The following is a 16,332-nucleotide window of genomic DNA, read 5'->3' as shown; positions in this document are numbered from 1 at the left end:
TTGCACAGGAAATCCCAACATTGCCACAAGTGTATAATTTTGAAAGAACTTTAACTCATGCGATCTATCAAAATGCTACAACTATAGATATTTCATAGAATAAAAATGGAAAATATATAGATGTATGTGATTTACGCCACCAAATGTTGCATTAATCTATGTTGACCCGACCATGATAAAGGACAGTGCGACACTCTACATTTTCTCATTATACATAGGTAAACAAAAACACCTTCACCAATTTAGATGATAATTATCCACAAAAGGAGAGTTATGCATTGCTGTAAGTGTAAAGTAAGATTTGAAATAACGTTCAACTATACGTAATTCTACAACGCATTTGTCACAAAATTTCAGCCGCGAATTAGTAACAACAATGGCTGACAGCATGCCTTTCATTCGGGACATCGCAATCTTCCAGTGCGTGTACTTGTTAAATGCATATGTTATGCATCTCTCTTTATATATTTACAATCTTCAAACTGAAAAAGAACAAACATCAGCTTCAACTCTTAAGATTACATGCCGCTCTTTAGTGGATTCAATATATAGATCGATGTATAATTCTATATAATATAAATCCATACTTGGCAATGTGTAGCTTCCCCATATCATTTCTATTTTAAACACCAATAATTTTGATGAAGCTATGCAAATTGCCAAGTCCGTGTATCGGATCAATTTTGGTCACTTCTCAGTGTCTGGCCAACTATACCAACGCCACAAGGGTTGGGACTTCGGGATCAAATTTGAAATCCCGGGATCGGGATTTCCCGGGATTTTCGCTTCTCAATCCCGGGATTTCCCGGGATTAGGAAAATATTAAAATACACATACATACAAGCTACATAAACAACATGTATTCCGTGTAATATTGACTCAAAACATGAGAGCATCAAGAGCAGTGATTCCCAACCGCGGCTTGCGGCTCTGAGTGACCTCTAAATATGCCACAAAAATATAATGGACGAGAGTTGTTGTTTGTTTACATAAATAGTTATAAGCAATTTCTGTATATGAAGGCTGAAATGAGGGATATTAGTCCAAGGCCTCTTCTGAAAACAGAGAAACAGAATTCTTGCAGACTAGCGTCAAACGCACGGATAAATGAATTTTACTAACATCAAAATAACAGCTCATGGTCAAATAACAATAAGTCCAATATTATTCAGCGAATAATCCACTGCAAACTTGTGTATCAAGTGCTGGAATGTATGAAGATGAAGAGCTATCGCATAACAACAAAATAGTATGTTTGTAGTAATGAATGCATGTTCAATTTATTTCAATGTATAGCACTTGCCAATCTGCGTCTACCAATGCTAAAATAACAGATATACAATCTGAAGAAGTATATGTACATTAGGGCTGTTCAAAAATAACTTTTTTTCCTGAATCTTGCTGGTTACTTGATTAAATCGTTAGGTTGCCTTGAAAAACGACGCATACCAAATTTGAATTCATTCCGACAAATATTCGCGGGTTACGTAGAGTTTGAAAATTTTGGATTTGCCCAGAAACGCAAAAAAAAATTTTTCTCAAATTTTTTTGCCAACCCCATGAAATTGTTGGGCTGTCTTCAAAAACTATGCAAAACAAATTTGACTCAATTCCAAGCTGTAGAACCGGAGTTATTTCAGTTTTTATTCGATAATTCTGGGATTATCCTTGATTGGTGGATAATCCAAGAATTCACACCGTAAAACTGGAATAACTCCGCTTCTACGGCTTGGAATTGAGTCAAATTTGTTTTGCATAGTTTTTGAAGACAGCCGAACAATTTCATGGGGTTGGCAAAAAAATTTGAGAAAAATTTTTTTTTGCGTTTTTGGGCAAATCCAAAATTTTCTAACTCTACGTAACCCGCGAACATTTGTCGGAATGAATTCAAATTTGGTATGCGTCGTTTTTTAAGGCAACCTAACGATTTAATCAAGTAACCAGCAAGATTCAGGAAAAAAAGTTATTTTTGAACAGCCCTAATGTACATGTACATGCTTTTGAGTTTGCTAAATGGTGAGATTTAGAGGTAGGTTATTAGCTACCTTTAAAATTTTCGTTATAAGTATATAGTCTACTCGAGTGTTTTGATGCGGCTCCCTACGTATACTCTGAAGTTTGAAATGCGGCTCCGACATTCAAAATGGTTAGGAACCACTGATCAAGAGTATCATTGCTTAGACGGATTCGTAATTTGTTGGCGAAATATCCTTAAAATATGGAGGGAGGCGCCAGACGTAGGCCATTTTCAAAAAGGGGCGCTGCAGGGACGTAAGGTTAAAAAACAATGTTTTGATCAATCGGTCGAGTTTGTGACACTGCTTTATTACCAAAAACTGACATATGACGCTACGTAAGCTTGGTAGATGCTGTTCACAAATCCCGGGATCGGGATTGCTTCAAATCCTTGGATCCCGGGCACTGGCGTAGCCAGGGAGGGGCGAAAGGGGCGGTCGCCCCCCCCCCCCCCCCCAATTTTTGGGAAAATTTTCGTAAAATGAATACATATTACAGTATTTGGGGCAGATGTATGTACCCTAAAATTTTTCTTCGCGCTTCGCGCGCTTTCTTGTCCATTCATGTCTTGATTTTATCATCGGTATCACAAACTCTTCCGCAAATACCCATTATAGAGTTTAGCTGCATTCTCTATTGTGAAAATACAACAGTACCAGTAGATACACTAGAGTAGCCCGAGGTTGTTGGGTTGATTAAGTCTTTAGGAGTGTCAGTTCAGTATGGGGGTTGGGAACTGTTGACTCCGGCAACTTCCGTTCCGGGACACACGAAGATATATAAAGTAGGCTACATGCGACTCCGCAAAGTGCGCTCCTAAAATGATTGTCGGCCATAAAACCGACCCGTGTATTCCAAAAGCCTTCGAGAAACATTTTCGGGTGCTTAAATGGTTGCATGGCGCCTAATGATCCTGTCCCTGCAATCAGGCCCCTCCAACATAAATGCGACTGCATGGCACAAGAAAATATCACCACTTCACGTTAAAAACTGATAATTGGAAATTGAACGAGTCTGATCAAAGGAGGTTTTTTAATTGGTCTGATTTGTATCAGCGATTTCAATCTTTAAAGTATAGCGTCAATCTGTACCAGAGGTTACGAACTAACCGTGCTTCAACGAATTGATAAGAATGGACACCACTTGTTCATACAAATGCACCAATATTATTGATCAAATTATTCCTTCATTTATCCAAAAAAATTACGTTCTGCACATTCTCTAGAACAGGGGCGGCCAACCCGTTGCCCGCGAGAAGGTTTTGAGTGACCTGCGGGTTAATTCTCGAAATTACTAATATTATCAAAAAATAAATTACCAAAACCAAATAACCAAATTTTGTTTAACTTGACCGCGAAATTTGGGATTTTGACGACTAAAATATCAGTTCCGACGCATTGGCGTAGCCAGGGTAGAGCCACATTTTTCGTAGATCGTCCTATATAATGTGCAATATTTCGCGCGGCTAGGTCGGGTATCCATCAGAAGACTTCATGTCATAATTGTTATTGATGTCGATGCGTATAAATATAAGTATTGTTTTCACTCCTATCGGAAGAGTAAAAAAAGTTCACCAACATTCATATGTAGTTCATATGGAACATATTATAGTTCAAGATGTATACTTAAGCGCCCCCCCCCCCCCCATCCCGACTCTTTGACTTCTATCAGCCCGCGAAGGAGTAGTCGTCGGGGTTTTCCACAATCGCCGTACTATCACATCATGTCTGTGTATGGAATATATATATATAACGATCGCCACAGATGTTATGTTAATCATCCAATAAGGGCCCAAGTCCATCGTTTTTAGCTATTTTACTTTATCTTTAACGTTCATTTACGTCATCGAATTTTTCGCCCCCCCCCCCCCCCCCCCCCACCCCCCCACCCCAAAAAAATATTTTTTCTGGCTACGCCCTTGATCCCGGGATCGGGATTTCACGGGGTCCCAACGCTAGCCACAACACGAATGTCCGACATAGTATCGCGCGACCAACGCAAATATATCAGCACACAGCGCTCGATGTTAAGACCACCTGAAACTGATTGTGTAACGCTATTCCGTAGGTTGTTGAAAATTTTCCTAGCATGCTCACGAAGTGAACCATCATATCCTGCTATTAGCAATACATGAATACACTCTTTGGAGGAACGATTTGCTATATGCCTCGCCCCACATATCACCTCCACTATTTTGTGCAGTGTAACAGGTCATGGCATTTCCACCACATGCCTCCTTGTTTTGATTACTTGCATCCGTCTTATCCACGCTTAAGTAACTTTCAAAGTACTTTGTAACAGTTGTGGTAATTACAGACCGCGGCACACCAACCCTTCATAGGTGATTAGCGCCGCTGTGAGTTTGACTGTTTTACAATACTAATAATTATAATAATAATTGCTTGCTCATGGACTGTTCGGAGTACTTGTTCGGCCTTGCCCAAACCAGCGCACTGACATTAAACCAGCATAGTCGCTACAATTAATAGAAATAATTTAGAGTTGCCACATTTTGGAAATCTGAAAAGAGCACACTTTTTCAAAATTTTCGGTGTTGAAATACCGGAGGAAAATCCTGAAAAACTGGTAAGTGTTTCCCACTTCGTGCTCGGCTGACAGAAAAAAAAAGGTCAGCTTTCCAGCTCAGCTCCCGAAATAGCCGCCGGAGCGTTACTTAGTGCTGATTTTGCTGATTTACTGTATCTCAGTCTAATTTTGCCCTATAATATTTAACCAAAATTCTCAAAAAAGAGGACAAAATCTCAAAAAAGAGGACATTTGGGCATCCTCCAAGGACACTTTCAAAAAGTTTTAAAAAAGAGGACAAATCCTCTTAAAAGAGGACGCATGGTAACCCTAAAATAATTACAAATAATTTCCAAATGACTGCACAATATCTTCACATTCACGAAGGATAAGCGGTAAGCTAAATTACTGCAGCTACATCAACATTACAAAGAATGACACTCCAAACAAGCCAGATGACGCCAGATACGATACCATTACGCAGCCCCCTACATGATGAAGTCAGAGAATGGAATACCATAAGAAAGAATTAATCACTCTCGATACGAAATCACTGAACCATATAAAACCAATGATATGGTGTTGTACTGTACACGGCTAACATTGGCATGCGACTTCTTGATTTGTAATTCGTGGTGCAATATGCAAGCCTTCTGTAATCATATAACTCTATGGTCTCTATGGACCTCTTTTCATTGTATCAGACCTTGTGGTGTCGTGTATCGAACTTATGAATAATATTAATTAAAGTGCAAAGAAATGTGGGTATAGTAACGATCGTTTGTCTATCATTATTATTACCGACCTACCTTATTCAGCATTTTCAAAATTGATCTAAACGAGTAGATTGTTAGTCCACTCGTAGGTCGTCCGAAGCATAAGGATGATGAACCAACACGTAGCTCCTGTTGTAAAATAACGAGTCTCCTGATTATGAAAGTTTGTTCAGAAGTTCTGTTGCATCACATATACAGTTGATGCGATGCATTGGTTGTCGTAAATGCAACAGCTGTTGTTTCTGCATTTGGAACATCTCTATCTGTTGCACCTGCCGTACTGCCGTACTGCCGTACACTAGCTGACCATCATATGTAGAGAAATTATTTTTGTGTGCCGACTTTAAAAAACAGCAACGCTGCAATCTCTCGTACACATATCAACAGAAGAACGAATCAGTAATTAGAATTTGTAACTTGGGTATCGGAATGCATAGTATACCCCACGCATAGATATGACTAAGTGATCGAAAATATGTTGTAAACGTAATTGCCCCCAATTTAGTATAACGTCCTTACCTTCAAGTCCGTGACGGAACTGGCCTCATTACAGGGGAAAAGTGTCACTCACTATTTCTCTGATAATTATATTAATGAATAAAACTAAACGATTTTGATGTATTCAAGTCATGTGGACAAGTCAACTTACCCGCTGTCGACGACCCGCTGACGGTTGTAGTGCTGGCTGTGGTGCTGGCTGCAAGGTATAAGTATAAGTATATGTAAGAATGGACCTAACTAAATAATGGTCATCGGGGCATGTTAAATGGTTAATTTCACCCAAATTAATTATAGTATTTGTTTCCACGCATCAGAAATAGAATATTATCTGAGAGGTTAGGTAACAGCGAAAGTATGGAAAAAGTATCAAATATGGTATGGAAAAATGTTGCTATGGTATGGGAAATTGTAAGTATGGCATGGAACGCGTGAAGAGGGTATGGAATCTGGGAATTTTCCATTTTATATCATACCATGCCCTGCTCGCCAGCATTATTATATTCATAGCCACTTTTGACATATCTGTGCGAATCATATGGTGAGGGAATATAGCTACTCCGACAGCCCACTACTGAATGTACTGAATCGACGAACTATATTTTTACTGATAACACTGTCTATGTTAATTCAACCATAGTGTATTAATGTGGCGTGGATGTGGACACAGCTCAATCGTACGGCTCACTGCGTTTGGGTTACGTCATCTCCCCGTTCGGCCAAGCGCGAAATTTGATGAAATATGGGTATCAATCGAAAGCTACTGCGGTACTGATAACGTGCATATAAATTTTATTCTGCTGGTGCCCCTGCATGGAACCACCCAAAATCAGCCTCGGGTTTTGCATTTTGACGAGTTTGGCAGTTCGACGCAACAATACCATCTCTAAAACAACGATGCCGCACTGTGAGCTGCGAGGGTGAGAGTGAGAATGCTCATGCTCCTGCTCCTTGCTCATCGAGCAATCGGCGGTGCAATGGCCATTACGCTTGTGGTTTGCGCCACTATCACAGGACAATATCATTTTCAACTTTATAACGATCCTGAAGAACGGAATGCCATATCCTTTACCATGGTCGTCACGGGTGCCAATGAGGCCACGTTTCTGTGGTCCTCGGCAGAATTGAGATAATAATAAAAAGTGATTAATGCAATGCAGGCTTGAAATTAAATCGCATAATCGCGTAACAGAATGTTGGCAATTCCTAAAAAAATCACTCACATGATATTCGAAGTGTGATGGTTGGTGATACATCATTAACAGTACAACCACCGCTGATGACGGTGATACGAGCGCCGTCGTCAATTTCATTGATAAATGGAATAATCAGACTATGGTTGTTACGCTCTGAGCTGTGATGGAATGTTATGGTGAAGTTCATCAATTATTTCTATGTAAGTATAGCTAGCATTGTAGAATCATACCTCGCTCTCCCTCTTGGATTTACAAGCAGTTCGATAAATCCTGTTGTACTAGAATACCGAAGGACTGAAAGATCCGTCTGGGAAAAGTATGAGAAAACGCTATCGCATACAGGAAGCCCAATCAATTCATGGTAGGCCTACGAGAACGTATCAGCGTGATATACTTTCAGCCATCACCGTATAATTGCCGTACTTCAACCCTCCTACCAGTGGTTCTCAAACTTTTTTTTAGACACGCTCCCCTTTATGACAGTGAAAAATTTCGCGCGCCACTTATCGTCATATCACAAAATCCAACTGGGATGCTAGCAACCCCGACAGATAGTTTGATGCCATGGAAGGCTATGACTGTTGATGAGATAATTCTAAATTATGAAATTCGGGCTATATAGAGAGAAACATGCATGAATTTGGAGGTAAACCGCTGCTTCGCGCCCCCTTCAGATGCTTTCACGCCCCCAAGGGGGGCGCGCCCCCCCAGTTTGAGAACCACGGCCTTATACCGATTCTGAGGACCCAAGCTAGAACATGCTCGAGGCAAGCACGAACTTCGACTTGATCGATGGGACTCTTGTTGTGATTCGTTAATTCTCCCTGCCTACCTCCATGTATGATGTGTTAGCCTACACTAGGGCTGTTCAAAAATAACTTGTTTTTCAAATTCTATTTGCTATTACTTGATAAAATTGATAGGTTGCCTAAAGAAACGTTGCACGCCAATTTTGGATAGAAGCATTGCTATACGAGAAAGAAGTATTAGATTTATTTGATAAAAATAATTATAAAATTGATTGATGATATTGATGTTCAAAATTTTAGGATTCAAGATTTCAAATCATAGTATTTACGGTGAATAACTGCTATTTTTCCGAATCCAAAATTTTATACTACAAACTTCGCTTCTACTGGTAAGAATGGAGCCAAATATGGGGGATTTATGGTGCGTGTGCATAACATTCATGACCCGGTCTATATGCCGCACAAACATTTGGGACAAAAATATACAACGTCCCCCAGTATAGTCGGTCAATTTAACATGGACATTTCACATTCAGGGGGTCATTTACGGCTCTCCGCTGGCATGTAGTCGTACGCAATAAAAGTAGTTGAAATGTGGGCGTGACGAGAAAAAAAAGATTACGGGGCCCCTAGGCATAGAACGTAACATTACTCACATTGTTGTATTTCCACGTAACACGATCAGCATTTGTCATGACCTCGCCTGTAACCAGAACGTTAAATGTAGCAGAATCCCCGCTCGATATTACGTACTCGCCGTCGCCATCGACATCAGGTTGTGTGAAATCCCATGAGCATGCTGAAGACGAATCGAAAATGAGATGAATAAGCTGCCGCTTTTTTAAGTGGTTATCAGCCGATGTTATGACGGAACTGTGTCTTACGATACCATCGCTATGGCGGCTTGTAGCGATAAATTTAAGTAGGCGCGCGCCGCACGGTACTGGCACGCAATGCACGACATTCAGTCGGCCATATAATATATTGTGTCTTAAGCGTGTGACCGGTACCAACCTTCCATTGAGCGTCGATACCGAACGCCTACTTAATGTAACTAAACTCCCTCGTTATGGTAAGAGACAGTTTCTTTGTATTATCGACCTAAATTTCAACTCAAATTTGAGATCAGATTATATTTAGAGCACAGTACCGCTTTGACGTATTATCAGCTTTGAAAATGTTGCAGTGCTGTCTGCAAATTTTGATTTATCTACCTCCCAGATACAGGCTATTCTGCTGGTAAAATGTTTCTCGGAGGTATTATGGAGATTTACACCCTCTTATGGCTTAAATGTTTAGCAACTTACATTGTCCATGTGCTTGATACCGGATTACTGCTAACAAAAACATGCGAGTGGCTAAGTATGACATAGCGCATCCAAAATAAATAACTGTTGCAGGTCAAGATTTCGAATGATGCAATAATATCGCTACGGGACAGTATCTACACAGTCTATAGTAGTATACAGTGTCTAAAATTCAACAAAGGCTACCAAGTTATTTTGATAATACGACCGACTTTCTAAGTACTCATTCCTGCGATCTTGAGTTCACATAAGTCTTGCAAAAGATATAAACCGCCAGAAGGACAAGCGAAACGCAGGTCCATAATAAAGCGAGCCTTGAAACTTCTACATTGTTGATTCAACTATAGAGGATGTAGGATGGAGTGACGACCCATTGTTCTATTTAAATGAATGGAGAAAATCGTCGTAGAGTAGAATAAAATGCCATTCAAAAAGTGAGACTTCACTACTACAGATGACATTATTTACCTTGGCGACGCGCGTCGTCCCTAATCATTCAAGCGTAGCCAGCCTAAACGGAGAACAATGGGTCGTCACTCCATCCTACATCCTCTATAATTCAACTGTTTTCAAGATCGGCAGTTTTATAATAATATTTGCTAACGGACTGGATTTATTTATTAGGATAAAAACAAGCAGCTGTGATACAAATATGTGTACCGAATATATTTCGACGGTTTAACTTCAGATGTTCAGCAATTAGCCAGCCTATTTGATTGATATCCAACGTCCGTTAATAAATGACTGAATATTCCAAGAAATCCCCTGCACAGTAAGAGTTTATGAACATATGAAAGTCGCCTCGTGGAACAAATTACCAAATTCGCTTCACACATTCAATCTTTTATGCTTCATGCGAAAGTAATTTATCTGATCCGATTGTATGTCTCTGCATTGGGTGCTGTATCATATATTCCGGTTCCGACTGTTCGTTAACGTTTTCTTTTTGACGCCTCAGTTAGCTAACCTCATTTTGTTTCACGGCCCTTAACTTTGTGTGAACGGAACACTTAAAAGATATCGCCCACATACTGCGCTTAGGTGGGATCGTTGGGAGTGGTTGCTTGCGACGAAATACTTTATTTGGTTTCATGTATGAATCGGAGAGTATGCACAAAGTTCTATGGCAGTCCACTCCCGACTCTCGCAAGATTTGAAATCGCGATTCAGGCTATATGTAATTTCATATTGCTGACGACTCTCCTCTGCTTAAAGTTGGTGGTTCTTGAACTTTTTGGATCGTGGACCGTGATTTCAGAACTAAAAGAAAAGAACAGGTCATCACAACGAGGTCAACCCTATTTGGGCTATTCCCAGTGGCGGCTCGTCCTATAGGGCAACTGGGGCATTGCCCCACCTAAAATTATGTTCAATAACAATTTGACCATTTATAGACGCACAGCAATCAGTATATACCGAGATCACGGCGAAACCCGCATTATTCTTGTGCTTTCGCTAACAAATGCCCATACATAGCGAAGTCTCTGCGAAAATCGAATTCTCTTCTGTGTTTTCGCTTTGTGAATGCCTAGCCGGGGCTTGCCCCGGTAGCGCTCATAACAAGCTTTCACTATAGAGACTGTAGGATGGAGCGACGACCCATTGTTCTTAGTTTAGATTCGTCACGCTTGACTTTGCGGAGTGAAATTCCATTCGCGAGAGTCCGATTGTCCTATTTTACATGTAAAAGTATAGGCGATTTCGGAAATACATGGACGAATTTGAGTGCCGAAAAAGGGTGGAAATATTCTAGCTAGACGTTTCAAATTTGGCATGTTACGAGGAAGCATCAATATGTTCTCACTATAAAAATTTCACAACTGGTCTCCACCCAGAACACGTTTAAAATCAATTTCCCGCAATGCCTTATTCAGCGATAAACTCTCCGCGGCCGACTATGTCCGAATCCCGTAAACTCGTAGACAATGCTATAATTGATAAGGCTTTATGCGGTAACTGAGTGGCCGTTGAAAGCCGCTGATACCGATACAAAACTGCCCAAACTATTTTCTGTGCATAAGCAACCGATGAAAAAAAACGAATAGCCTACACGGAAAGCGGATGAAAAAAAGCGACGAAAAGATTATCACTACATCCAAAAGATCAATATCGTAACTTGATAATAAATAACAATAACTTGACTCTAAACAGTCTGGCTGTAAAAAAAGTTACAGTAGTTAAAAAAATAAAATAGAAGAAAAATTAAACGATGGTAGCAAATGATCAATGAAGCAATGTCTGGGCGAGGTAGGGCAACCATACATTAAACCAGGGGTCACCAACACGCGGCCCGCGGCCCGCGAGGTCTTATTTTGCGGCCCGCGGCATGATTTGGAGAAATTTTGGAAGAACGGTCAGTAAACCATTTCGAAATGCCGAAATTGATTTCAGTTTAAACATATTGTTGTTGTTGTTCAAAGTAAGCCATTCTACTGTGCCCAATATCACTATTCCTTCAGTTCGGCATGGTAATATCATTATATGGAGGAATAATTTGCTGATATGAATGGGCATATTGCCTTGGCGTGCAATGGCCCACCACTGCCAAGACCGGGAGGCTTGATAAACGACTTCGAGCTCTCCAATAGACCATGCTTTACGAGGATATAGTTTTCCAGCAAATAGGCTATCGTCGTACCGTGTCCACTGTCCATAACTAACCCGAATATCGATTCTCCAATCCTGGGGCGGCCAATCTGCGGCAGTAGAAGAAAAATTATGCGGTCGTCGACACTCAATTCAATTAGGACGTGTTGGCGGCTTTCAATATTATGCAAATTGAATTTACGAATTGACTCCCTAATTAATGTGAGGTTTGAATTATACTTGAAATTTTCTTCTCGCTACGCGTACTTCAAGGCGATTTGATTTCGGATTTTAATATAGCAGCGTCCTTTGTAATCTGAGTCCCACAGTACAGATGCGAACAGTAGAGAAAAATGATGCACCCCATAAAGAAATACTAATTTTTAATTGTGTTCTCCTCATCTCGAATTATTTTTTTCTGGTAGGTCTGCATTTGGGCGAATCCAATATATTTCCACTATAACGAAAATTCTAATTGGCCTATCCAAAGATGCACCACAGCATTAATAACTTCTTTTATGTTTTTGAAGACACCCCCTGCATAAACTCTACCGGTGAATCTGATCACATGGGCCGAGAAAGGATGAATATTTGATGGTAATATGTGAAACTATACTAATAATAAATGATGAAATTCACTCATGAAAATGAAATTTTTTTCGCGCTTCGCGCGACTACAGTGCGAAGCCCCGTCGCTCTTTACAACATGACTATATTCACGACCTCGGTGCCCATAATAAGCCGATATGCATACATATATTGGTCTGGAATGTATACCAACAATGGGCATGGTGAGTTTTACGTGGATATTTGGCCCCAGTTTGTTTATTACCACTATGCACCATAATGCGAGAGCGGGCTACATGCATGAGTAATCGAAATGCGGCAGGGAATAACGAAACGGATCCCTACCCCTGTTTTAGTTGCTACAGAGTGTTGTAAGATATCGTGCGCAGCTCATAGTTCAAAACATAATGAAATTGATGAGCAGGATATTTTTTGTTGCATTTGTGTTTGTTCAATAAAATATTTGGGTGACTATGCCCATCGCTCATGTAAGAGAGCACAGCATTGTACTTACGTATAGTTATCATACGTAGTTGTTAAGCTGCGTTGGCTATGTTAATCTCGATATTGAAGTCATGCGGCCCGCGGCCTTAAGAAATTTTGAAAAGTGGCCCGCGACCCATTTTGAGTTGGCGACCCCTGCATTAAACCAACCGAACACTCAACTTTCCACCGTCTGAATTCCATGTGGGATTATTAATGGTACACGTAACAATGGGTAGCTACCTCCGCAAAGCGGAGCGTGACCAATCTAAAGGGAGTTGAAAATATTATTGCGCGCAGTGTAAATAGAGTAGTTCAACTTATATAGATATTTCGGTATATCAATGCACTAATGCCGGTATAATATCTCATATTTATAGTATTATGGGCAATAATACCATAAATATCCATTTTTACGAGATAATTGCTGAAAAATCACGCAAACAAAATATGGCGCGGATGAATACTAATTAGGCATTTAAATCAGTCGTCACTCCATCCTACAATCTCTATACTTTCACTATCTATTCTCTCAAAGCCGCGCACAATAAAGAAACGGTGATTTACTCTCTCCTATTCGTAAAATGGCCGAGCAAGTGGGGCAACTATGCCTGTCGCCCTTAAGGTGTGATGTAACAATCGTATCTATATCTGAACTCGGTGACCGTGATATGCGTTGACTCGACCTTTGCTGGTATATGTCGATTTTGACGGTGTTTCGCACCATGATAATTCTTGAAACTTGGTACGATATATCGTGAAGGTAGTATTTAGCACTGCTCCAAGTTTCAGGCTTGCTACTCAAAGATAAGGGTGGTGATTTCGTTTCCGAAGTTCAGTGTGTGCTGATCTATCATGTACATTGTACAGCAAACAGATTTTACTCAAAAGCCGGTATTGGTCTCCATTGATTTTGACGATGTTCCATACCGAGATCGGTCATGATATTTGGCACAGTAAGTCTTAATGTTAGTATCGACCGCTGTAATAAGTTTTAAGTTTGTCACTGAACTATGTGGGTGGTAATTTCGTTTCCAAAGTCGAGTGAGAGCTGACTCTTCATTTATCGCTAACAGATTTACGCAAAAGCCGTTATTGGTCTCTATTGATTTTAACGATGTTCCATACCTAGATCTGTCATGAGCTTTTGCACGGTATGTCTTGATTTTAGTATCGAACGCGGTGCCAAGCCTTAAAGTTGACGCTCAATGATTGAGGCAGTTATTTCGTTTTCGAGGTCGAGTATGGTAGAGATGCGCGCTGATCTGATACTTAGCCTACCTACATCATTGCGGATCTCACGGAAAAGCCGGTGTCTGTCTGTGCTAATCTAGTCTGCGTTCCATAACGAGATCGGTGATGATATTTCCAATGGTATATCTCGATGATCGCATGAAACAGCTAACTAAGATTCTCGGTTTGCATTCAAATATTCACATAATTTTATGTTCGCCAATGTGCATTTCACTGTGAAATTGTGGCCTTCAAACCACTTGCTTACAATCCCCTGTCAAATGCGATAGCTATTTCATTTTCGATGTCGGCTAACAGCTGATCATTCGATCAGCCTATTCCTCGATCTATTTTACTCAAAGTTCGGTGTTCGTATTGATTTTGACAGTGTACCATGCCGGAATGGGTTATGAGATTGCGAATGCTACTTCTCGATGATTTCATGTAACAGTATGCTAAGTTTACGGCTTTCATTCATGTATTTATTGATTAATATATTTTCCAACGGCGATTTGGCAGCAGACAGTAAGCCGTATGTGTTGCGTCACAATCTCCAGTTTCAAGGCCAAAATGTACTATGTTGTTCCGAGGCTGCTGTCCTTAGTTCTTCAAAGACCATTCAAATTGATGTTCTGGATTCAATATGACAGGCCCAATCTATGAGATAACAATTGCGTATGTGTCCGAAGTCGTTGACCTTTGCAGTTAGGCTTACGCAATCTCTCGAGTTCTAGTCATTGGAATTAGTCTGGTCAAGTCAAGTGCGAACATGAATCGTATTGAATCTTTGCTCCGTACGTAGGCTAGTTTACGCAGTTGCCTTTAGAGCGAAAATTAAAGGTCTAGAAGACTACTCCTTGTCGCTTCGACATATTCCTGTCTTTTCATTGTATCGCATTTTTGTGGTGTATTGAACTGATAAAATTGCTAATAAACCAATGATGATGATGATAGAAATTGTCCAGTCCATTGCAGAGATGCCACTCCTGGGTTTTTCCACCCAGATCTGGGTTTTTCGAGCATGACCTGGGTTTCTGGGTTTTTGTGCTTGAAATCTGGGTTTTTTTCAACATCATGTTTGTCAGGTCAATTTTAAGGCGCAAAATTGATTATTAGATTAGTAAGATCTTCTAATGTCGACGGATTCCACTGTGATTGAAACGGCAGAGTCCAAAGAGACCCATTTACTATTAAAATGAGAGGTCTTGGCGTTATGCGATAGAGCATTCATTGAATACTGACTACTAGGTCGCAGAAAGTCATGTTCACAGGGCAACTCTGATTTAGGACTTGAATACTACCGGCAACGCTGCAACAAATTCGTTGTGTGTCAGTAAATAGTATGTAACTGCTGTAAACTATGCAATTTATGCACATGGAAAGACCAATTGTTGATCTAACCAATGTACCATGTTGACATCAGAGTATATTCACTTTCAACAGGGACACTCAAAGAGAGACATTTTGGGCAACCGGGCAAGTTATTCAGAGTGTAGTGTGGGGGGTTTGTTAAATGCAAATGTACTCTTAATCTCATTATATGGCAGTTTCTTTTTCGACTCAACATCCCAGATAAAAGTGTTTGTCCCCGGGTTAATGAATCGAAAGCTATTTTCAATCTATCTGGTCAGCTCGCAGTCACTAGAACTACCCTACAATCATCCTCACGATACATTGGAATTAGCATTGTTACTAACATTACGAATATATATTACACTACGTATTGACCCCCCATACCGAATGCCTGGTAGCAATGTGTCGAGAAGAAAACATCATATTTCGATGGATTTGCTGATTTAACTGAGCAACATGCATATTATAGTATGGAAATGAACCGTTGGGATTTCAATATCAAGGGCTAAAACTTCTTCTATGTCCGTATAACTGTCATTGATGACTCTCGGTCACTGTTTTATAGCTATATCATAGAAATTTGAGTGAAATAGAGGATCTGGGTTTTTTCAACGTCCAAATCTGGGTTTTTCCAAAATATCTCAGTGGCATCTCTGGTCCATTGATCCAATCGTACGCCGGGTACCTCCGCTTTGGTTGCCTATCACCTGGTCGTAACTCGTAACCACCAGCTCAGTGGTCGTAACACACCAGGATCGTGTACGAAACACTTTCGGACGGCCTATCGATTTGCGTAATCTCTAACTCTACCATGAAATCATAACGCATGCTACTAAAGATGACCTGGTAATTGATTCGTGGCATAGGGACGATTCTTAGTTCACGTACATTATGTAAAATAATCCTTTGATTAAAAAAAATGAATAAAACATTTGTTACCACACTTCAAGTCACGGCTCACCGGCAAACCTCTCGCGGCACCTACGTTAAAATCACTGTTGTCGGGAAATTCATGTGACCATCATATTAAAGTTACTTTTTT

General features: G+C 40.3%; 1 protein-coding gene across 1 annotated transcript; it reads right to left on the bottom strand.

Moving 5' to 3' along the window:
• Positions 1-12: 12 nt before the first annotated feature.
• On the bottom strand, positions 13-9,419 carry LOC145448560 (uncharacterized). Its single transcript, XM_080326972.1, has 7 exons — positions 9,069-9,419; positions 8,418-8,560; positions 7,243-7,319; positions 7,040-7,170; positions 5,968-6,015; positions 5,352-5,447; positions 13-482 (listed from the first exon to the last, which is right to left on the bottom strand). The coding sequence occupies exons 1-6, from the start codon at positions 9,130-9,132 to the stop codon at positions 5,377-5,379; spliced, it is 534 nt and encodes a 177-aa protein (XP_080183098.1). The 5' UTR covers positions 9,133-9,419; the 3' UTR covers positions 13-482; positions 5,352-5,376.
• Between the last annotated feature and the right edge of the window lie 6,913 nt (positions 9,420-16,332).

This window comes from Botryllus schlosseri, chromosome 10, assembly GCF_051294905.1.
Source record: "Botryllus schlosseri isolate E-star chromosome 10, Bs_hap1, whole genome shotgun sequence".
Lineage (NCBI taxonomy): Eukaryota > Metazoa > Chordata > Ascidiacea > Stolidobranchia > Styelidae > Botryllus > Botryllus schlosseri.
This window is presented reverse-complemented; position numbering and strand designations above follow the sequence as displayed.

Bases quoted from the DNA above. Each gene is read 5' to 3' on its own strand.
- LOC145448560 (XM_080326972.1), bottom strand. From the start codon at position 9,132: ATGTCATACTTAGCCACTCGCATGTTTTTGTTAGCAGTAATCCGGTAT. The intron at 7,171-7,242 runs GTATGATTCTAC...ATTCCATCACAG, and splicing joins AATCCAAGAGGGAGAGCGAG to CTCAGAGCGTAACAACCATA. The intron at 5,448-5,967 runs GTAAGTTGACTT...ATTTTACAACAG, and splicing joins CAGCGGGTCGTCGACAGCGG to GAGCTACGTGTTGGTTCATC.